Here is a 22,181-nt window from a genome sequence, read left to right on the forward strand (position 1 = left end):
TACCTCTGAGCCTACTCTCTGACAATTGAGATGGGAGAGCGAGAGTCTGGCTCGGAGAGGATCACGTTGACTTTGCCCTGATTATGCGCAAGCTGGATCCCCTCAACACTTATTGAGCGCAGATGTATTGATGGAAAAATGTGCACTATTGTGGGTGTATTTATAAACAATTGGGCTGGTTTCGGCCTCGTGTGGGCCACGCTGATGCGTAGTCACGCTATCAGAGTCATGTACTACTCAATCGAGGTCAAATTGGAGAGCATAGTCATTTCATATACTGCAAGCATCTAAGTAGTGCCGCACCCAAGAATTGACAATTGAGTTCGAAAGTCCCAAAGAGGAAAACACCTGAAGAAATGCTACAGCCCATGTTTTGTCCCAGTGTGACCCCAGAGTATGCTTCTCGCTCATTTTTAAACAACTTCAAAAGATCCATTTTCAACCCATCATCTAGCCCGACGTGGACTCGCAATCTCTGCACTCTTCAGTGCTGGAGGCGCTGGGAGATCCTTCATAGGTGGCGGCGGCAACGGACCGCTTGGTGGAGGCGGCCGTATAGCCAGTGCAGGACTTGCCAGCGGGATCCTGTTACCTGCCAAGGAGTTGCTGCTGCTGGTCCTCGGTGGGAACATAGGGCGATGTGACGACTCGATTGCCGAAGCAGGCTCCGGGATGTTGTCGCGTTCACTGAAGCCCAGTCGGTTTGCACGGTTGGAGACACCATTCGGCGGGTCGCGGGTCTCCAGGGATAAATGCTGCAATGAAAGAGGTGGAGGAGGTGATCTTTCGACGATTCCTGTTGGAGTCTGTTGTGCTGGTGCAGGCACACCTTGAGGTGCGGCTACCGTTATGCTGCCCGTTGTAGGACTGGCATATCTCCTCGCAGTGACCGGGGTACCTCGGGCATCACTTGTGAATGAGGCTGTCGAAGCGGCTGAATTGGTGTACGAGGTATCTGAGCTGGTGCCGTCGCTCTTGAGTGATTTAGGCGCTGGTGGCGCCAAGTAAGATTTTCGGTTGTGTCTTTCCATCATGGAAACCGCCCATTCCGCCAGGTCGACAGGGGTTCGCTTCGCCGCCTGTACAAAGTTGTCGCGATCGTAGAGCTCTCTAGGTGTTGGCCTTTCATCGGCATTCTTGAGAAGACATTTGGCCACAAAATCTTCCAGAATAGCTGGGAAAGCCTCGCTTTTCGGTAGTTTGGGTGCAGGCTCATGCACTATGGTTTGCAAAAGGTCGAGTATACCCATTGGTCCGGCGCTAGCTCTGTCGCCTGCAGCAGAATCCGTAGAGTCAAAGGGAAACCTTCCAATGGCTAGTTCCATCACTGTCAAACCCACACTCCATACATCAGACTTGATCGTGTATGCTCCTCCCTGAATTCTTTCAGGTGCCATATAGGTAGAAGTGCCGACAAAGGTATTTGCAACGGAGTTGACTGTCTCAGTGGCAACACCAAAATCGCATAGCTTGATCATGCCTCGGGAATTAACCAAGACGTTGGAGGGTTTGATGTCACGATGCATGATACGGTGTGCTTCGTAGAGATATACAAGGCCTCCAAGAATTGATTCCGTAATTTTCCCAAGCACATCGACACGGATAGGACCAAAATCCTTAGATATACGGTCTAATGACCTAGCCAAATGTCAGTAAGATTTGTGAAGATGTCGCCAGCGAAACTTGCCCGCAATCCATGTATTCCATGCAAAGCACAATATCCCGCGCCTCGTTTTGAAAAGCACCGTAGAACGTGATGACATATGGAGAACTGCAATCATGGCCTACCTGCAATTCTCTGACGATCTGCTTGCGGACGTTTTCCTTTGCGTCAACTCGGATAATCTATGTTTTGCTTAGCCCAACTCATCGCAGCCAGCCTGGCCTATTTACCTTTCTTGCCATGATAACTTTGGTAGAAGCATGCATGACTTTACTGACAGTTCCTCCATTGCCTGCTCCTAGCTCTTTCAGGACTACCAAGTCCTCGCTTCTCAGATCAAGTTTGAACTCGAGACCAATCTCCAAAGTGTCCGTCCGGTCACTTTCGGAATTGCCCAGAGCGCCCGGAATTTGGGAGTCCCCATCTGAAGGGTTTGCTGTTCTTGGTGGAGGAGCGCTCAAAGCCAGTCCTTTTACATTCTTCCTCTTCAGCGTCCTGGCCTTGAACTGGTCGGACATGACGAATATTGTGTCTCGAGGACGCGGGGAGGGTAGGGTGAAGCCGAGATCGCAGCGGCGGTAACAGGGAGAGGCGTAATGTGGATATGGAAGACAGGATATGTGTGAGTGAGTCTGTACAGACGTAGGATAGGGAACCGGGCGGCTATTTCAGACCCAAAATGCAAGAACAACCTAATCCATGAGGCGCTTAACAAGAAGACGATCGGCCAGTCACAGTAAATTTCCTCCGATTACTGAGGGCGAATTGAGTGAGAAGAGGCCAGTATGCATAGATGCTTCCAACCCGAAATGCACCTGCCAGAAGAAAAAGACTCGAGGGTATGAAGAGGGCGGGATCGAGGTGAGTCTCAAGTTGGCAAATCGAAAATGGTGAAACTGAAGATAGGGGCTATGCAAACGGCCCAGTGAGGATCTGGAACGATAAACGCGTGCGTGGAATGTCTGAAAGAAGACCCAGGCAGAAAGTGATCAATAGTTCACTGCATAGAATGATGGTAGTCCATAACGGTTCGCCAATGAAGTGGTTAGTGGAAGATCAAGCGAAGGCGCCTATTTCCTTGAGGCTTGTACCGCCACGACTACAATTGTAACATGGTCTCCCATGCCGCCAGCGATTTGCTTGTGAACTGTGAATGAGGAGGCATCTGCAGCTCAATATTCTATGCCCCGCCGTAGACAATTCTACGGTAGACTGTAGAAGCATTCTTGGAAAGTTCGGTAAACGGAAACTTAGGCGAGAGCGCCTGCGCCTTGACTTTTGTCCCAGACAACAGCATGTACATTCATATTGCTACCCTCCACTTGTCCAGGTGAAAGTGACCAAGGCGCTCTTCTCTCTTGCCAATTTGCGCGACTTCTCCTTTGGGCTACCTTCACCCAGCAGCTTGTTGTGTTCATCTCGCGATCACAATGGATTTAATTGACGATCGCGCCATCCTTGATGAGGAGGACGAAGACGATGAATCGTTTGATGAGGACACTGGTGAAGTGAGGAAAACGTCAAATGGAACGAATGGCCATTTTGATGATTCATCTGACGAGGAAGAAGACGACGATGACGAAGAGGCTGCAGCTGAGGTAGGGCATTGTTGTGCGCCACATTTCCGAACATCTGTGTTGACATTGCTCTCCAGGTCGCGAAAGGGTTCATTGTCGATGAGGACGAGGATGAAGAAGAGGCTCGAAGGGAGCGGAGACGCGAACGCAAGAAACGCCGCCGAGAAGAACGTGAAGACGAAGGCCTCGACGAGGAAGACTTAGAATTGATCGGCTTGAAACCTGCGGAAGAAGTGCCGGAGCCTAAGTTCAAGCGGTTGAAACGAGGCCCTCGTGAAGATCGAGATGCAACACAACCATCCGGGGTCAATGACATCTTCGGACAGTCAGATGAGGAAGATGAGACCGCTGACTACAATCGTCGAAGTCGACCAGACCGTCGTGGACTGCAGGATGAGTTTGATGATTTTATTGAAGAGGACGTCTTCTCCGACGAGGAGCAACAGCGTCAGCGTGAGGATGAGGAAGTTGCACGACCTAATCGGAGAGGCCTTCCAGATCTAGGAATCGCAGACGTCGCCGGTCTCGACGAGGGTGCGCTAGAAGACTTCCGTGCGGCCTTTGGCGATGGAACCGACTATGACTTCGCCCTCGAAAAGGAAGACGAGGCCGACGAAGAGGAGGCAACCAAAGATAAGCATCTCGATCTCAAAGATGTTTTCGAGCCTTCGCAACTGGCAGAAAAAATGTTGACAGATGAAGACAACACGATCAAGTACGCCGACGAACCAGAAAGACATCAGCTTGCGAGGAAACCATATCGCCATGTCGAGTTGACCGAGGATGAGTTCAAAGAGGAAGCAGCCTGGATATCCAAACTGATGCTCCCAACAAAGAACTTCTCCTCAGATCTGCACGAGCCTTTTCGACGTGCAATTGCGCATGTCTTGGAGTTTTTAGTGCGAGATGACTACGAGGTTCCCTTTATATTTCAGAATCGCAAAGATTACCTCCTTCACGTCGTGCAGAAGGTTGTAGGTCGAGATGAAGACGGGAATCCGCGAACCGTTGCCGATGCTACCAGACTCCTTGTTCAGCGTGACTTATGGCAGATCTTTGAGCATGATCTCAAATACCGTGCTCTGATTGAAAAGCGACAAGCTTTACAGAAGACATACCAGGATTTGAGAGCGGCCAATGTTCCTGAGGATAAAACATTCCAGCAGATGCTACCACTCGCTGCCACGATGGAAGAACTTCAAGACCTGCAGGACTACCTCTACTTTGAATATGCGTCTCAGCTCAAAGACCTAGCTTTGACCTCGAATGGAGAGTCCAATGGAGTCAACATGTCTCAAAAGAAAGCCTCCACAAAGACCATTTACGAAGAGATTCGCACCTCGAAGGCTTTTGGTCTCGTCCGTGCATTTGGCATATCCGCAGACGCATTCGCACAGAATGTTGCCAGGGAAGGCGTTCGGATTTATACAGAAGACCCCGCCGACGGTCCGGAACAGATGGCAGATACGCTTACCGACGAAGAATTTCCCACCACTTCTCGAGTAATGAAAGCAGCAAAGTCCATGTTCATCGAAGAGTTTGTCATGAGCCCAAGATTCCGAGGCTTCATCAGGAAAAGCATCTACGCCGAAGGAGTCATTGACTGCCACCGCACTGATAAAGGTCTCCGGAAGATTGACGAACAACATCCATACTACGAATTCAAATACCTCAGAAACCAGGAATTTGCCGCTTTCTGGTCGAGGCCCGATCTATTCTTGAAGATGTTGAAAGCAGAAGAAGAAGGTCTGGTGAATGTGGACGTCCGATTCAAAAACGCCGAGGCGTTCAAAAAGCAATTGTACAAACATATCGAAACCGACAACTACTCTACTGCCGCGGATGCCTGGAACGCTGAGCGCCGCGATGTTGTGTCCATTGCAGTAGACAAGGTGATGAAGTTGATGGGTCGCCTTGTCAAAGAAAATCTCAAGGAACAGTGTGAGAATGTTATCGGAACCGAATGCCGCGAGGAATTTACGACACGACTGGACCAGTCCCCGTATCAGCCCCGGGGCATGAAAAAAGGTACCACGCCCCGAGTACTCACACTATCTAATGGAGGTGGTGTACCTGGGCGTGATCCTATCTACTGGTCATATGTGTCGGACGACGGCAGAGTCCTTGAGCATGGACGTTTCAAAGAGCTTGGCCCGGGGGACCGAGAACGCGGCATTCCTGATGGGAAAGATGTGGAAGCACTTATAGATGTTATACGCCGAAGAGAACCTGAGGTCATCGGAATTTCAGGCTGGACCCCCGACACCCGAAAATTACTTGACAATATTACAACCGTGGTCAAGAACCATGATCTGCGAGGCCCTACCTTTGCAGATGATGACGACCGAGACCGAACCGAGCTGTTGGAGGTTATTCTCGTCAATGATGAGGTCGCGCGTATGTATCAATCGAGTGATCGCGGCAAGTCGGACCATCCAGGACTTCCCCCTCTGGCGTTATATTGCGTGGCTCTTGCCAAGTACATGCAAGACCCGCTCAAGGAATATGCTGCGCTCGGCCGAGACCTAATCTCCCTCAGCTTTCACCCTGCACAAAATCTTTTACCCCAGGAGAAGCTCTTAAGCAAGCTAGATATGGCTCTAGTCGATATCGTCAACATGGTCGGAGTGGACATCAATGAAGCTGCGAGTGACTCTTCGGTGGCAAACCTGCTGCCGTACGTTGCTGGCCTTGGACCAAGAAAGGCTTCGCACGTGCTGAAGGTTATACACCTGAACGGCGGGTATGTCAGCACTCGTGAAGACCTTTTGGGGGTAAATGATAATCACCCTGCCATGGGATTCAAAGTTTGGAGCAACGCCGCCTCGACACTTCACATCCACTTCGATATGCAAGAGCCCCAGGCCGAGTATTTGGATGCAACCCGTGTTCACCCCGAAGATTACGACATAGCACGCAAGATGGCTGCCGATGCGCTTGAGCTTGATGAAGAAGATATCGAAGCTGAGCGGAGCGAAGGCGGGCCCGGCGCCATAGTTCGACGATTGATCCGCGAGGAGGCACAAGAGCGTGTCAACGACCTTGTTCTAGAAGAGTATGCGGAGCAATTGGAGAAGAACCTCAATTCAAAGAAGCGTACGACGCTGGAGAACATCCGAGCAGAACTTAACGAACCATACGAGGAACTACGAAACCCTTTCCGCAGCGCTTTGGGCGAATCAGAAATTTTCACAATGCTGACTGGTGAAACGAAAGAATCTCTGCAGAAGGGAATGAATGTGCCTATCTCACTGAAGCGCATCAGTGACCTCCACGTTGAGGGCAAACTAGACTGCGGCTTAGACGCCGTCGTCGAGGATGGTCAATGGGCGGACAGCGGAGTCTCACCCAAACAACTGTACACCATCCATCAAACAGTGCAGGCACATATCACATCGATTAATCGGAAAGATTTTGTGGTGACAGTCAGTCTGAGAGAAGATCAACTCAAGAGACCATTTAAGAGGTACAGCCAGAGCGATCGGGGCTACAATGAATGGGACGACCGTGAAGAAGCAGCAGACAAGAAATTGCTTGAAGAAAAGGCAGATTCAGGGAGTCGTGTGACCCGTGTAATCAAACATCCTTTATTCAGACCGTTCAACGCTAAACAAGCAGAAGAGTACTTGGGCAGTCAGAATCGTGGCGATGTTGTCATACGACCCTCTTCTAAAGGAAACGACCATCTGGCAGTGACATGGAAAGTGGCTGATGGTATTTTCCAACACATTGATGTCTTGGAACTTGATAAAGAGAACGAATTCTCACTGGGTAGGACCCTGAGAATTGGTGGTCGCTACAACTATTCAGACTTGGACGAACTAATCGTTTCGCATGTCAAAGCCATGGCTCGGAAAGTGGACGAGATGTGTGGCAATGAGAAGTTCCAGAACAAGTCCAAGGCTCAACTCGGTATGTCCTTCAGTGTCTACGCAAGTTCAACGAAGATGGCTAACTGTCAAACAGAGGAGTGGCTGACTACCTATACCAACGCCAACCCTAAACGATCCATGTACCAGTTTTGCATCAACAGGGAGCGGCCAGGACAGTTTCACCTGGTATTCAAGGCAGGACAAAAGGCCAAACTTATGGATTGGAGCGTACGAGTCATTCCGCAAGGTTTTGAACTCATGAAGACGCCATACCCTACCATGAGAGATTTGTGCAACGGCTTCAAGTTGATCTTCCAGAACATGCAGAATTCGGCGAGTCTAATGCCCAGGAGATAAGAATTTGGTTCAGGCGCAGAGCATTGGTCACTGCGACAGTTGTATTATACAGATTTTTAGTTATCGGACGCCTTGCTCGGCAACAAAAGAAATGCTACAATACATTTACCATATCTCCCGTACCCTCCTGGCCCAGATCTCGTCACAAGTCTGCTGCCAGACTGACAATCCCTCATCTCCGATCCCTAATGCGTGGGAGCCAGTAAATCCTCAATTCGCATCCTGGTTGCATGGCCGAGCCCGGGAGAGCTTTTTGGTCGTGATTCTACAATAAGAGGTACTGGCTCTCGACCGTTCGACTCCCTTGGGGAGTTCTGTTCGCTGGGGGAGTTCTGCACCATCTTACTGTAGTCGGGGTTGCGTTGGGCATTGTCTCTCCTCCAAATACCTCGAAAGACACCTCGGCCGCGGTCCGTCAGATTTTGCCGGTACCGTAAGGGCGATTCTCGGAGCCGTTCCATATCACGTGCCCAGTGTTTCTTTGTCTATATTGTACTCCGTAGATCCATGATCCATGATCAACTATGATCAGTCGCTGTCAGAGAAGAAGGACAACCTCGTCGTGATTTCGTGTCCAGAATTTGGGTTCGACCTTACAATTTTGGCCGGCTTGACGGTGATTTGACTCATGGAAGACAGAAACGTTCCAGGAGAACTTCAACATCCTCTCAATTGTCTGGTCATCCTTTTTAGGTGAAGGGATAATGGTGAATTCTAGTGCTGTATATGGATTTCGGATACCCCGTTTTTCACCTTGCCCGAAGCGGTCAAAGTCTCTTCGACTCGACCCCTTGCTTGGTGGAACCGGATTTACTGTCTCTCCGACTAAGTCCAGACCACCAGGCTTAAGTCCGAACTGCACGACACAGAATCGACATCCATTCTGCTCGTACGGATTAACAATTGCGTTTAGACCGTGGACCTGTCGTACATACAAAATTGCCGGCATTCGACGTAGAAGACAGGGTACCATCGCTCATCTATTCTATGAGTGTTTGTCCATCACCACCGGTTCGCCCGGTATGGCGCTGAATGAGGGCTGTGAGGCTCCGTCAAATCGAGTTCGCCGCGCGCGGAAACCTGTCTCTTGCTATCCATGCAGGCATCGAAAGTGGGCACTCACATTGGCCTGCCCAGACCTTCAAGACTAAGAAGCCCCCTCCTAGGTTGAAATGCGACCGAAATCTTCCTGCGTGCGGAAGTTGTCTGCGTCGCGGTGAGCTCGTCGCTTGCACCTATGCTAGCAGACAACCCAATCTCCGCGACTGTCCACAATCGAGTACGAGAGATCCTGAACAGCTCCAGAGAAAGATTGATCGGCTAGAGCGGCTTATCGTTGAGTTTGTTGAGAACCCTCGCGGTAACAGCGCCGGCTCTGGTATAGCCTGTGTCCAGACAGATCGACTTGACGGATCCGCTCTTCGGGTCATAGCCCCTCGTGTTCACCATGGAGATATCGACCTGACAATCCATGCCGGGCAGGAGACTGTGGTCGAACCGGACCCCGTTTCAGTAAGAACTTTGAAGATCGACGGACATCACCCAAAGTCGCTGTCAATCGATGAGGCTCATTGGGCCCGTCTATTGAACGAGGTAAATACGGATGTGTATGATGCCGGACCATCCTTCTCTCTGACCATTCTGCAGATTGCTGAAGTCCGCGGTCACGTCCAAACCCAGCAAAAGAAATATGACGAGCAGCTGCAAAGGATATCTATGCTCATGGGTCGTACATCCTATGATCCCGGACCGGCTCTGCTTTTCGGTTCATCGAGGACGGCGAGCAGGTCTGAGATAGTCTCGCAACTACCCTCGAAATACTTCTGTGACCTCATGGTCGATCGGTATTTCTCCACGCTAGACCCGGGGCTCTGTGTGTCTATCCATGCAGTCATCATCGGCAAGGCTGACACTTCTAGACATTCTCCATCAACCGACTTTCCGTGAGCAGGTGAGTGGACCTGTGCCAACATGGTCCTTGTAGTCAACCTGCCGCTAATACAACCAGTACGAGGCATACTGGGCGGACCCAGGCGGTCAAACGTCCATCGTCTGGATCGCGCTCTTGTTCGCAGTGTTGAGAGTGGCGATGAATGACTGGATCCGCGAAGGCGATGAGCCCATCGAATACTCTGGAAAGTGCCACGATATGGGACTTACCTTTCGGAAACGTCTCACTGATTGTTTGCTTCTGGCCGACTATACCCGACCTCATGAATATCTCATAGAGGCCCTGATACTTCATCTATATTCAGAATACACCGTTAGCCGCGATTCCAAGTCGACGACGTGGGTTCTGACTGGGATGATATCACGATTAGCCATGAGGATGGGCTATCATCAGGAGAACCAGCCGTCCTTGCCAATGACTCCTTTCCATGTACGCTGATGTGCGATTCTACGGTGGTTGAAACTAACTAGCCGTTCCGCAGACAGAGATGAGGCGTCGCTCGTGGGCTTTTGTCCGACAGGCTGATCTACTCTTCTCGTTCCAAGCCGGGCTGCCCTCGATGGTCAAGACTAAAGGCTTCGAAAAAAGTCTCCCGCTCAACATCTACGATGACCACAGGTTCCACAGGGGGTGCGAAGTCGTACCGCCTCCCGTCGCGGACACGGAGCCTACACCTGTATCGTATCTTCTCTCAAAGACACGTCTCGCATTTGGGTTTGCACGGGCGCTCAAGGAGATGAACAGGGACGAGCATCCGTCGTACGGACGTGTCTTTGAAATCGACCAGAGGCTTCGAAGCCTCTACGACAAGGTACCCGACTTCTACAAGATCCACGCCATTGCCGAGCAAGCCGCCGACCCGTTGCAGGTGGTATTTTCTCGCTACGTCCTGGCAAATCTGCATTACAAGTCCCTCTGCGTGGTGCACAGCAGGTACCTCGAAGTGGCGAGATCGAGCGGCACGTACGCCTACTCGAGACGCGTATGCTTGGAATCCGCCATGACGATGCTCAGGTTCCAGGCCATACAGAATGAAGAGATCTTGGTCGGGGGCAGGAGGAGGTCGTTGACAGACTACCAGACCTCGCTGACGATCCACGACTTCCTCCTCGCAGCGACGGTCGTCAGCACGGAACTATGCATAACGCTACGCCGAGGCCGGGGCGAAGAGCGCGGCCTGGACGGGCCGACCACTGCGGAAATGCTGAAGGCGCTCGACTCCAGCGCAAATATATTCAGCCAGAGTCGCGATAAGAGTATCGAAGCTTACAAGGCCGGTGATATTCTAGGTATGATCTTGAAAAAGTTTCAATCTCCTCTCCCCTTGTCTGTGTCTATGCCCATGCATCTTTGGACCGACGGTACTACGGCCGGTGCTGGTGCTGGTGCTGGTGCTGGTAGCTCACCGACGTCAAGGTCGGAGGAGGGAGACACTGCAGTCGTCGACATCAACGAGGCTATTATGGTCGGCGACGACGCGGCGGAGTCTGTCGGACAAGGTCCAGGCGGTGGAGATGGGGTAGTCGACGCTCCGAGACGGAGTTTTGTCCCTCGTCGTCTCGACGGGCACTGGCGAGTCGACAACGCCCTGTGTGGTCCGAAACCGACGTCTGACGAGTGGCCGCCACTCTCGGGTGAAGACGACGCAGCACGCCACCATCCACCAGAGGTAAGCGAGCCTTTGAAACAAACCCCCCTGCATCGAGCCCAAGCTGACGATGAATCGCTTGTTTCTTCCTCTTCTCTCCAGAGCTCCTCTGCGCCACCATGGCGGAGACATGCGCACGCTTCTAGTGCTCCTCCTACTTCTGCAGCCCTGGACAATGGCGGGTTGCGAGGCTTATTTTACCCCTCGATGCTCGATCTCAGCGACCCGGTCTCGACGTTGTGGAGTCTGTCCGCCGGGCCATCGAACAGGGGTTATGGGGACCGGCCAAGGTAGTTATGTACGAGTAGATACCTCAAGTTAGAGCGGGATCCGTGTCTACTTCAGGGAGGGAGGGAGGTACGAGTACAGTACTAATCATCATGTGTCGAATAGGGTTGTATTTATCAGACATGCAATCGATGTTGATAAGAGGGAGCAAACGCCACGCCAATCCTAGCAGCTACCATGGCTTACCTTGCCTTAGATGTCTAATCCTGTAGCGTACTACGATATGAGCTGAGAAGCCTCTCTTGTGCATTACCTACGGCCAACTTCAATTCCAACTCCAAGTCCAACTCCATTCCCATAGCGACGACGAATATGTAATCATCCAGAAACAACCGCAACCTCAATCGCAGCCCCATTGAGAGTTTCCTAAGCGCCATTCCTCAACAACCCTCGATGCAACTCCCACGAAAAGAAAATAGTCCTTCCTGTTGACTCCCTGTCAACGCGTATAATGCGTGGATAATCATGTTCCCGCTGAGTATCGAGGCATAACCCTGTATAGATTCGGTCGCCCGAACGCCTTGTATTTCGTACCATCTTCCCCCTCCGCCCTCCCCCAAACCGATCCGTAATGCACCAACCCTGCTTGTCCTCGATCAAGTGTTGTTGGTTGACTCATGCTTCACGGTATCATGGCCTCCGCCTCTTCGTCTGTAATGAAGATTTCAGCCACAGGGCAGTGTTCCTCGTCCCCAAAGTCTCCGTCGTACTGCTTCTTACGGCCTCGATCTCCGTAGCGTCCCAGCATGTAGCTGGGAAGGAACAGTTCGTCGTTCCAGGTGAACCCTTGGCTGTGTTTGGTGTAGGTGATCAGTCTCGGAGGCTCGTCTGGGTCGTCGTGCAGAGAGTTGAGGTTGATGGACTTGTACAACCCAGATGCTAGCATGGACGGGCCGAGAGGTGACGAGGATTGACTGAAGACTGCGGCCGTGGCGCTCGGTGCAGGGTAGGCTGCCTTTTGTTTGTCCTTGCGCTGAGTCGAGTCGATACTGTCCGCGGGGCTCGAGACGGGAGGCAGTTGATCTTGACCTGGAGAGACCATCGTTCGGAAACGGTGCCCAACGGACTGGCCGGCGGCTGAGTTGTAGGAGGGCCACGCCGACTCTTGATCCGACCCCAGCGACAACGATCCAGCGTCCGACGACTCGGCCCGCTCGGCGTTCTTGATGTAGCGTTCGCTCCGACGTCGACGCCCGGGAACTCTGTACTCTGGGTTCGTGTTGAGCGGGATCTTGATGGCCCTCGACCCAGGCGGTGGAGGTGCAGATGGCTCGGCCATGGTGACGTGACACCCGGGATGCTCCGTGGAAGATGAATGAGTTGACAACGCCGTCCGTCCCCTGGCCAGCTGTTTGCGGTGACCCGGAAGGAAATCAACTATGCCTCGTGAAAGGTTTACATGTACGAGTGCCTTGGTAGGTCGGGACAAACTGAAGGCAGAGATGGGACGCAGGATGAGGACAGCACAAGGCCCGTCCCAGTCACGTTCCACCTGAGTCACAGATTCCCCGCATTGTTCCGGCGATAACGATAAGACATTGGCAACAAAAGCGCGCTATTCCCGGTTGGCTCAATGTAATTAGAATAATAACTCAGGCCGGTTGCTTTTCTCTCTAGTTCATTGTCTGCTTGTACAAGTGTCGGAACAGGCACTTCCAACTGTGCCCAGTCCCCCTTTCCTGTCCTTTTATGCGTAATACCACGGCTCATCGAAAACATGGTATCGATGACCGCGAACTCCCTCGCCACGGAAGAGCGCAGGGAACCTTCTTCCTGGTCGAACCTGGTCCTCCGGTATCCTCTCGTTCGTGTAAGACGCGGGTTCTCCAACCACAAACTTGCCCACCTGTATTCCATTAGTCTCCAAAGCTTCCGAAAAGGGTGCTGAGCTTACCTGGATCTCTGTGTCTGTAATAGTGCCCCGGCTGACACGAGCATATCCAACTCTCTTGATATCCTTGTACAGTATATATTCGCACCATCGATCCCAGTCGCTCTCATCGATGTCATGCATACCGCTCTTCTCGCCCACGTATGTGTGGTAGTTGCCCTCTTTCGGTTTGATCACGAGGTAGCTGAGCAGGATAGCGGGTCGAGGGCTAGCCTTCATAACCTTGGCAAGATACTCGGACTGCAGGCGACGATCTTCCGGGTCTTCTTCCTGGCCCGAGTGGAAGACGAAAACATCCACCAAGGTACCGTACACATCCAAAGTAGCCTCAATAGCGGGTGCCAGCTCGCCCACGGGAGAGGGGAGGAGGTGGTGTGTAGAGTTGACGATTGGAAACTTCGACAGCAGTGCTGATCCCCATGTGTGCTTGTTGGGTCCAGGGCCATAATCAACATACATGCCAAGATCTTCCGCCAGGTACTGGGTGGTGTCACGATTGCCCATGATGATACGTTGTAAGTCGGACTCCAGCAAGCCAACCACGTCAAGCTCCAACTCTTTAATGGCATCACGCATTCTCCGCTCGGAGGACCACATGTCATTGTCAAGGGAAAAGTGAATGGTCCAGATGCCGGCAGTAATTAACTTCTCGTCTCTGTGGTAAGGGGTGTAGTCATTGGTAGGGAATCGCAGGTAAGCAATTGAGCCTGTCAGAAGCTGCAAGGCGAGCAGAATGTGGACGAAGTAAGCCGTTTGCTTGCGTCCTCGCGGGCTCGACGTAGACTTCTGTTTATGCGTAGAATTGGTGATCAGCGCCGAGAAAACGCCCGCACCGATCATCAATATAGTAGTGATCATCACCCAGTCGGTGTGTTCCCTCACGAGTGGTCCACCTGGCACAAAGGCATATGCAACCACCCACACATGAAAGAGGACCATAATATTGTAGCAAAAGAATCCGAAGCCGAAGGTTGCGGCTGGGTTGTGCTGAACGGCTGACGAGATGATGACTGGAGCAACTCCCATAATGTAAAAGGCTAGGAGAAGGCCACCATAGTATCCGGTCCAGTTGCTGTAGAGGGTGAGCAAGGCTGCGCCAACAGCGCCTAAGCCAAAGGCGGTCCAGGATGCAAAGAATCCAGGAAGAGCAATACCAAAGAACACGCCCGCGCTCATGCAGATCAAGGTGACAGCCCCGTGAGGCGCTGCTAGTGGTCCTCTTACAGGATACCCTTCCCAGACCCATAAGATCATGGTGCTAGAATCTGAAAGCAGAGAGTGCATGGCAAACATGAGACCTCCAAATCCGAGCCCTGCCAGCAAACTCGAACCTTTCTTAGCATTGAGCGGGACAAAATCGCCTCCGCTAGTTGTCACTGGGCGGGTTGACCTCCAGATTGCAAACATGGCTGCTAGCAAGGCCGTCTTGTTCCAGCCTCCGATGCCTGCATGGAGGATAGGCCAAACTGGATTGTTAGTGTGGTTGGCGAATTTAGAGATGCTGGACAAAATCAACCCAATACTCCAAGCAAGAACTCTTCTTTGGAGGCGTGCGGAATTGCGTCTTTCAGCATACCATTCCGCCGACCATCCCAGACACCCCATCCACACGGCGAAGCCAACCGTGAACAATCGATTTGCTGGGTCTTTCACAAGCCAAGCCAGAAGACCGGCCATGGTAGACATGTGGATCCAGCGGTTGTATTTGATGCAAAGGGACCTGATGAAAGGAACTCCAAGCATCAAGGGGGAAATTGTAGACATGACCATGACTTCGTAACCTGAAATTCCCATATGCCAGAGTGGGAAATACCACACAAGCAATCCCAGAGAGGTTAGGATAGACCAAAAGAAGTATCCGTGGAGGATCTCGGCTAGTGCGTCGAGTATAGCAGGCCAGTAGTAAGGTCCTTCGAATGTAGATGTTTGAATAAGGGAACTATCGTGGCTACAGGGTCATCAGCTGGAGCGCTCTATGACGGGCCTATAGCAACTTACTCTTTCTCTTTCACCGACTCTTTCAGAAGTTTGGCATCACTATCCAACGTCAGTCATCAACCAAGCAATGGTTCTACTTCGTCGTACTTTTGTATATCTCGGGAGCAGCTGCACGTACCCTCTGCTGAGGCCCTTGACGTCTCTTACCACAAGCTCAAATGTCTGGAAATCAAGGGCAGTGACTGCGTCAAAGGCGACGTCAAACAAGATAAGTGACCATTCAAAGAATGCATAGATCGTGTATGCTGCTCTGCTGTCAGATAAAGACTTCAGGGGAGGATTGGGAGGCCTACCACCAGCCCTCTTATGAACCTTGTGCTGGATGAACCAGTACACAAGTGGCACAAGAGTTCCGAAGAAAAGCCCAGCCAAAACCTTTCTGTACTTGATAGCAGTAGGATTTGGAGGGCTCAACGCAAGGCAACCCAGCGTCCATGGCAATGTTGCAACTAGGTAGGATATCATGAAGATATCATGCCAATCGTGATCATCCGTGGATGTCACATATGTCCAACCTCCACATGTCAATGTTCTAAACAAGCCGGTTGCTGCTATGATCCCGGGTAAACTCGTGTTTGGCCTCCTCGTGAGTATGTACCACAGTCCAACTAAAACAAAGCGTGGTCCAGAGGTGATAGCGATAAAGACCATAAAGACAGACCGTTCAGGATATCGGTCGCCGATTGTCGCAGAGACGGAGGGGAACCATTCGTCGGGGTAGCCATAGTGCTCGTTTTGCACGATTTTGTGGTAGTGGAGAGAAACGCCGACTATAAAGGCGCCAACGAAGGCGGCATATGCGACAACAGTATGTGCCCAAGAAACATATTTTCCGTTGAACTGAGGCATGTTAGCTTCATCAACGCAACGCAATGGCATGTGGGCCACAAACTGAGAAAACCACATCGCCTTCCTTCTTGGATGCCATTATGAAGCACTAGGGGCGATCCGAAGAAGCCGCATGAGCTGTAGAAAGGAAAACAATGGATTAATGAGTGACAAGAAATCGGAGGACGAACAAAAAACCGCAAAATGAAGCTGCGCTCAGGAAGCAGGTGAGAGCAATGGTGGTGGGTGTCCCCTGATGCGCGTTGGTCGACGTTACAGGGGCGTTCGGGCTCACTACGGAGTAAGACATCGCGCTCTAATACGAAATACGATACTCCATAGTCTTTGTGAAGGCGCGGTCAACCGAAAAGTTTTGGAGGCATCGAGTGGATCCGATGGGCGAGATAATCGACATCATTCTCCAACAGGACAATAAAAAAAGTTCCCACCGACATCCAAAGTCCAGTGCAGCTCGAGCGATACGCCTCTCACACCGCAATAACAAAACTCTGCGAAAAGCATGGCGGCTGCTAGTGACAAGGCTCGGTTTTTCCTTGAGCAATCTGTACCAGAACTCAAAGAATATGAACGCAAGAATATCTTTTCCGCAGACGAAATCACCAGTATCACTAGAAAACGATCCGACTTTGAGCATAAAATCAACGCCAGGGGTTCCACGCCGTCAGATTATGCACGGTACGCCGAGTTCGAGATCAACGTCGAGGCTTTGAGGCGGAAAAGAGTCAAGAGACTTGGAATCAAATCAACAGCTCATAATGGGAAGAGACGCATCTTCTTCGTCTTTGACCGTGGAACTAGGAAGCACCCTGGTGACGTGAGTCTGTGGCTGCAGGCAATTGATTTTGCCCGACAACAGAAGGCTTACAAGAAGTTGCAAGAGATTTTTGCAAAAGTACTGCGCCTGCACCCTCGAAAGTCCGACCTGTGGATATACGCGGCGCAGTTTGCTGTGGACGAAAATGGCGACATGACCGAGGCTAGAAGTTACATGCAACGAGGACTTAGATTTTGCAAGTCGTCAAGAGCCATGTGGCTAGAATACGGAAGACTTGAGATGTCTCACATCGCCAAAATACAGGCACGTCGGGAGATACTGGGCATCTCGACAGACAGACCGAAACAAGAGCAGACTGTCGAGGAGGACGAGAACGTCATTAAATTGCCGAGTTTGACAGCGAGGGATATCAACCCGGATGCTGAAGGAGATAGTAACGCAGATACGGCTCTACATTCCTTCGACTCGACATCAGCCATGCAGGGAGCCATTCCCTTGGCGATCTTCGACGCCGCTATGGCTCAGTTCAACGATCCCTCCTTTGCGCTTGACTTCTTTGATATGGTTGTCGATTATGAAGGTCTTCCAGCGTGCCGAAAAATTGCAACACACATTGAAGAAAAGTTGAAGATGGACTGGCCACAAGACTGGCACAGTCAAGCATGTCACATTAGGCTGCCTCTTGTTTCCCTGGAGCCCAATATTCCCGAATTTCCTGCTGCTTTCAGACAAGCTTTGGCAAATTTGAGGGAAGTTAGAGCAGAGACGCTCTGTCCAGAACTGGTCGGGTGGGTGAAAGGCTGGCTGCAGAACCTTGCTGCGATACCTGATCTGGATGAAGGAATCAAAGCTGTGTCCGAATCTGTTCTGCGATCACTCGACAGTCCCTAGATACTCGATTTCTTGAGTACGAACACGTCAATCCATAATATCAGTCCAAGCTACCCTTGGACCGAAATTGCTTCTTGCTTGACTGCAGATGCTTTCGTTTCAATCTTGCTTCGTTCTCTGCTTTCTGTAGCTTCTGAACTTTCTCTTTCTGATCCTGCGTTGTCTCGCCTGGCACGTTGTGCTTGTATACATCCACAATCAATTCGTTGAGCTTGCGGTAACATGTCTCTTTGTTAGCTTGTTGCTTGCGGCTGTCATCCGCCTGGATGATAAGACTAGAGGACTTTTCCGCGTAGTATCTTGAAGAAAGGATTCCCTTGTGCAGGACAGAAGGGAGCAACGCAAGGAGGCCATCTACAGGCACGCGGAGTTGTGCTTTTGAGTTAACTCTGGTACCGTGAGATGGAGATTGAGCACAGGGCATTTTGATACTCATACGTACTTATTCACATTCTGACCTCCAGGGCCTCTGGATCGACTATAGGTCACTTCCCCCAGACCAAGAAGAGACTCTGTGGGCTTATAAGACTTGTACCATGCCCTGGCAGCTTCATAGTCGTACTCTGGCAGCTGAACTTTGGCGGATAGCTGACGATAGTAAAAAGACCTGGTAGTCAGATGCCGCGGTAACCGACACCACGAGAGCATTGATAGTAAGTATGGCCTCCTGAGAGTCCAACATTAACAATGTGAAGTAGTGCAACCACTTCCACTCTCAATACGTCCAGAAACATGCCCGAGACAGACGGCGGTCAGAACTCCCTTAGGCAAGTCAGGCGAGACCATCTCAAACCCATCGGGTAAGTTTGCCGAAGCTCTTCTTCCTCAGCTTTCAAATGGTATCTGCGCCTCGGAGGGAGCAAGGAGCCTGATGCGAGTTGTTCTCGTCCATACAAGAAATTCATCATCTTTTAGCACTTTCACATTGTCTGCTTCTTCGATCCGTCCGTTCTGCATGGGTGCCTTGTGCGTTGACGGGATCTCATTGGACTTTCCTACTTTCTTTACCTCTCTCTCCGCGATCAAGCCTGAACCCAACCCTGGAGATTGGCCCTTCATGCCTCTCATCACCTCAAAATGAGCGAGACAAGCCCACCACCTGAAGCTCAACGCTTTGGTAGATCCCAGACACCAGAGAGCCCACGACCCGTTCATATTCCCGAGCCTTCAAACATCCCCGTGTTGCTGAACCAGATGGACCCAGTCTTCAATGACACTGCAACCTACAATATCCCCCAGAATCAGACGTTTTCTCCTTATTCAGACCCTGCGCGACCTATGACTGAAACAAATACTGAGCAGCGGGAAGCTGTTCAGAATTTTTTACGTGGTGCTGAGGAAGAAACTGCGCATCTGAATCCCGCACCGAATGTCAACGGTCAAAAGTCCCAGGATGACCCCACGGTCGAGTCCAGCCTGCTTTCGGCCTTCGCGAACAGGGCAGCCTACCAACAATCTTCTCAACCGGCAAACGATACACCGTCTATCCATGGCCAACCACAAGAGGCGCCCCATCTTGGCCATGGACCTGGTCAACCGGCTACTAATGACCAGGCCGACACCAACAATGCCGATGTAGTGACGGGATCTGAGCCAGTGAAAACTAACGCTCAGTCTAGTCAAGGCGGAGTTGATTATCAGTCACTTCTCGACAGTATTTCTCAGTCTGCTTCTGCTGCTTCTGCACAAGAACCTGCCTCTGCTCCAACCACTTCCACATCGTTCGTCGATCATGGGTCACAATCATTGCCGCCTGCACCAGGTCTTCCCCCAAAGCCACCAGTCAATGCAGGTTTGCCAGAAACTCCCAGTTACCAAATGTTTCCCCATTCCACTGCTGAGGCAGCAGCTCAGTATCAACCCGTGAATAATGATGCCGTCCAAACCAACAGTGCAGAAGCGCCCATCCCAGGGTCAGCCCAGTCTGTGATCCAAAACTTTGCCACTCAGTTTCCACCTGGTTGGCCCCAGGCTCTTAGCCAGCTATCGCCCCAAAATGTGCCACCTCAGGTGCCTGGTCAGTCTTTCCAGCCTCCAGAGCTGTCAAGGTCGACCGACCCCAGTGAGAGACCGTGGACGCCCACTACGCAAGGCTTGTATGATCGTTTCCTTGAAGAAGAAAGACGCTATGTCACCGAGGGTATTTGGGACAAATTTCCTCAAGGCTCTCGACTCTTCGTCGGCAACTTACCCAGCGAAAAGGTGACCAAACGTGATCTCTTCCATACCTTTCACAAGCATGGCCGCTTAGCCCAAATCTCCATTAAGCAGGCCTATGGCTTTGTGCAATATCTGGAAGCCTCTTCGTGCCAGGCGGCACTTCAAGCAGAACAAGGAGTGGAGATTCGAGGGAGGAAGGTTCACCTCGAAATCTCAAAGCCACAAAAGAACACCCGCGGCCAAAACCAGGGACACAAGCGACGCCGATCAAGATCTCCGGAGCGCGGCAATCAACGTCAGAACGACCGCTATGGACGAAATTATAGTGATCATCGCGATGACCGACATAGACGTGACGACTATCGTGGACGTTCTCCCTCCCCAAGAGGATATCGCTCAAGGGATGAGTATCGTTCTGGTGGACAGAGCCCCCGCTTTGGACCCGAAGGAGGACCCAGATCCCCATACGGAAGTTTTCCTCCCCCAATTCCTGGAGGCTATGACGAAGAAGCATCATTACCTTTGCCTCGAAGAGACCTTAGAGACGTTCCTGATGTACAGTTGTTAGTCCTTGAACCATCGGTTGCGCAGAGCTTCATCACTTGGATTGAGCAAGGTTTCCGCGCCAAAGGTCTTCGGGCCTCCACCATCTGGCTCAGTCCTCGACTACCACTTAATGGTGTGGTGAAAAGGCAGATTATTGAGGGTGTGCAGGCCGTTGTAAAACTGTCGCAAAGTGCACAGTACAACAGCAGAATTCCACTCCAGGTCTTCGATCGATCTGCAGGCGCGTCCAATGTGAATTTCAATGAGTATGCTGATCTTGACATCCCAGTGGCTGCGGATATTGTCCTACATGCCAGACAGAAGGAGCTTGGGTTCAGCCAGCCTGCCCAGTATGCTGCGCAGGGATACCCTCAAGCACAGTACAATCAGCCGGCGCCCTCGCAGTTTCCACCACAGATTCCACCGCCGTTTCCGCCTCCACCCTTGCAGCAACAACCACCGTATCAATATGGACAGCCGCCACCATTTCAAGGTCATCCCCAGACACCTGTGACGCCGACTTCGTCTGCAAATCTGCAACAACTGTTGGCAAATCTCCGGCAGCCTGGAGAACAAGCCAACGCTCCGGCTGCAACGCCGACTACTGACATGGCAGGTTTACTTGGCAATGTTGCCCATCAAGGCCAAAGTGGCCAATTCCCGCTCTCTCCTTCTGGACAGCCACAACAGCAAGGATACGGCAGCGCACCCGCATACGCTTCTGGTCAGCAGCCACAACAAAACGTGCAGAACATCATGGACACGTTGGCGAGATATGGTCGATGAGTGCCGTAACATGAAGCGTCGGTACGAGTTTTTACCTGGGTAGTGATTGTCTGAGACGAAGACCATTTTGTTTTTGATTGGAGATGCATTCGTGAGCGTGTTTGAGAAGAACTTGAGCTTAGCTGGTTTGTTCTTGTTATTAGAGCATAGAGCGCCTGCCCCTCTGACCATGCGTTGAAATGGGCATATGATAGCGAGCAAATGTAAACGACAACAACTTTGCGATTCGCTCCACTGCGTTGTTACCCTGGATGATGACCATTTGGGGTCCACGTTCAGGTACCTGAGGTATACAAGCCTACTTCACTTTGGCGAAATACTCTGCACGATCAAAGGTTTGAGATGAGCCAGGCCATCTCAATAAGTCACTTACCCACCCCCTGTGCAAAGTGTGCATTGCGGATGCTTGAGGTACAAGCACACTGCAAGGGGTGTTGTATTCTCGCTCAGATGATTGATGGCTCGTGATGCGGATGGATGGATGGATGGCATCTCACCTCACACCTCTGCTGTGTGCGTTTGTGTTAACTAGTTGATGTCCGCCTTCCAGGTAAATAATGATCAAGTCAGTTCGTTACCTAGGTTGAGCGGGGTTGCAGTGTTTCCACCTAAGTTGATGTAGAGAGATCGGCGGGAGTTCATTCTTCGAATCTGGTATTATTTGATTGATCTTTCCCTCCATAAGCCACGCGTGGCCCGGCTCAAGTCTGTAAATATTGAAATTAATCATCGGACAGCGGTTTCACTGAACTTACTGTACAAATCCACATTCCGACGGCACAGATTCTCAGCCGGCACCCCAAAAAATGAATACACGGACGGGGGCTCAGGACGCTCTACGAGAGCCGCCACAATTCCCTAGGTACCGATCTCTGCCTCCTCTTGACTGTTGATGCTTCTCGCACGACGCGTCTCCCTCGTTGAACAAT

The 22,181-nt window shown here is 51.4% G+C and overlaps 8 protein-coding genes across 8 annotated transcripts; 4 read left to right on the forward strand and 4 right to left on the reverse strand.

Annotated features, from left to right (window-relative positions):
• Positions 1-446: 446 nt before the first annotated feature.
• PV08_10936 (uncharacterized protein) lies at positions 447-2,181 on the reverse strand (the record flags this gene model as incomplete). Its single annotated transcript, XM_016385248.1, has 3 exons — positions 447-1,638; positions 1,754-1,845; positions 1,894-2,181. The coding sequence occupies 3 exons, from the start codon at positions 2,179-2,181 to the stop codon at positions 447-449; spliced, it is 1,572 nt and encodes a 523-aa protein (XP_016231850.1).
• Positions 2,182-3,093: 912 nt separating this feature from the next.
• On the forward strand, positions 3,094-7,469 carry PV08_10937 (uncharacterized protein; the record flags this gene model as incomplete). Its single annotated transcript, XM_016385249.1, has 3 exons — positions 3,094-3,261; positions 3,318-7,152; positions 7,207-7,469. The coding sequence occupies 3 exons, from the start codon at positions 3,094-3,096 to the stop codon at positions 7,467-7,469; spliced, it is 4,266 nt and encodes a 1,421-aa protein (XP_016231851.1).
• Positions 7,470-8,501: 1,032 nt separating this feature from the next.
• Positions 8,502-11,362, forward strand: PV08_10938 (uncharacterized protein; the record flags this gene model as incomplete). The annotated part of the gene is made up of 6 exons (XM_016385250.1): positions 8,502-9,062; positions 9,117-9,342; positions 9,389-9,420; positions 9,478-9,849; positions 9,902-11,089; positions 11,171-11,362. The coding sequence occupies 6 exons, from the start codon at positions 8,502-8,504 to the stop codon at positions 11,360-11,362; spliced, it is 2,571 nt and encodes an 856-aa protein (XP_016231852.1).
• Positions 11,363-11,978: 616 nt separating this feature from the next.
• On the reverse strand, positions 11,979-12,635 carry PV08_10939 (uncharacterized protein; the record flags this gene model as incomplete). Its single annotated transcript, XM_016385251.1, has 1 exon — positions 11,979-12,635. One exon carries the CDS (start codon positions 12,633-12,635, stop codon positions 11,979-11,981), a length of 657 nt encoding a protein of 218 aa, XP_016231853.1.
• Positions 12,636-13,043: 408 nt separating this feature from the next.
• PV08_10940 (uncharacterized protein) lies at positions 13,044-16,094 on the reverse strand (the record flags this gene model as incomplete). Its single annotated transcript, XM_016385252.1, has 4 exons — positions 13,044-13,202; positions 13,251-15,195; positions 15,246-15,284; positions 15,364-16,094. The coding sequence occupies 4 exons, from the start codon at positions 16,092-16,094 to the stop codon at positions 13,044-13,046; spliced, it is 2,874 nt and encodes a 957-aa protein (XP_016231854.1).
• A 499-nt stretch (positions 16,095-16,593) lies between these two features.
• PV08_10941 (uncharacterized protein) lies at positions 16,594-17,760 on the forward strand (the record flags this gene model as incomplete). The annotated part of the gene is made up of 1 exon (XM_016385253.1): positions 16,594-17,760. One exon carries the CDS (start codon positions 16,594-16,596, stop codon positions 17,758-17,760), a length of 1,167 nt encoding a protein of 388 aa, XP_016231855.1.
• A 40-nt stretch (positions 17,761-17,800) lies between these two features.
• On the reverse strand, positions 17,801-18,408 carry PV08_10942 (uncharacterized protein; the record flags this gene model as incomplete). The annotated part of the gene is made up of 2 exons (XM_016385254.1): positions 17,801-18,149; positions 18,203-18,408. The coding sequence occupies 2 exons, from the start codon at positions 18,406-18,408 to the stop codon at positions 17,801-17,803; spliced, it is 555 nt and encodes a 184-aa protein (XP_016231856.1).
• Positions 18,409-18,837: 429 nt separating this feature from the next.
• PV08_10943 (uncharacterized protein) lies at positions 18,838-21,252 on the forward strand (the record flags this gene model as incomplete). Its single annotated transcript, XM_016385255.1, has 1 exon — positions 18,838-21,252. The coding sequence occupies one exon, from the start codon at positions 18,838-18,840 to the stop codon at positions 21,250-21,252; it is 2,415 nt and encodes an 804-aa protein (XP_016231857.1).
• Between the last annotated feature and the right edge of the window lie 929 nt (positions 21,253-22,181).

This window comes from Exophiala spinifera (assembly GCF_000836115.1).
Source record: "Exophiala spinifera strain CBS 89968 unplaced genomic scaffold supercont1.8, whole genome shotgun sequence".
Classification (NCBI taxonomy): Eukaryota; Fungi; Ascomycota; class Eurotiomycetes; order Chaetothyriales; family Herpotrichiellaceae; genus Exophiala; species Exophiala spinifera.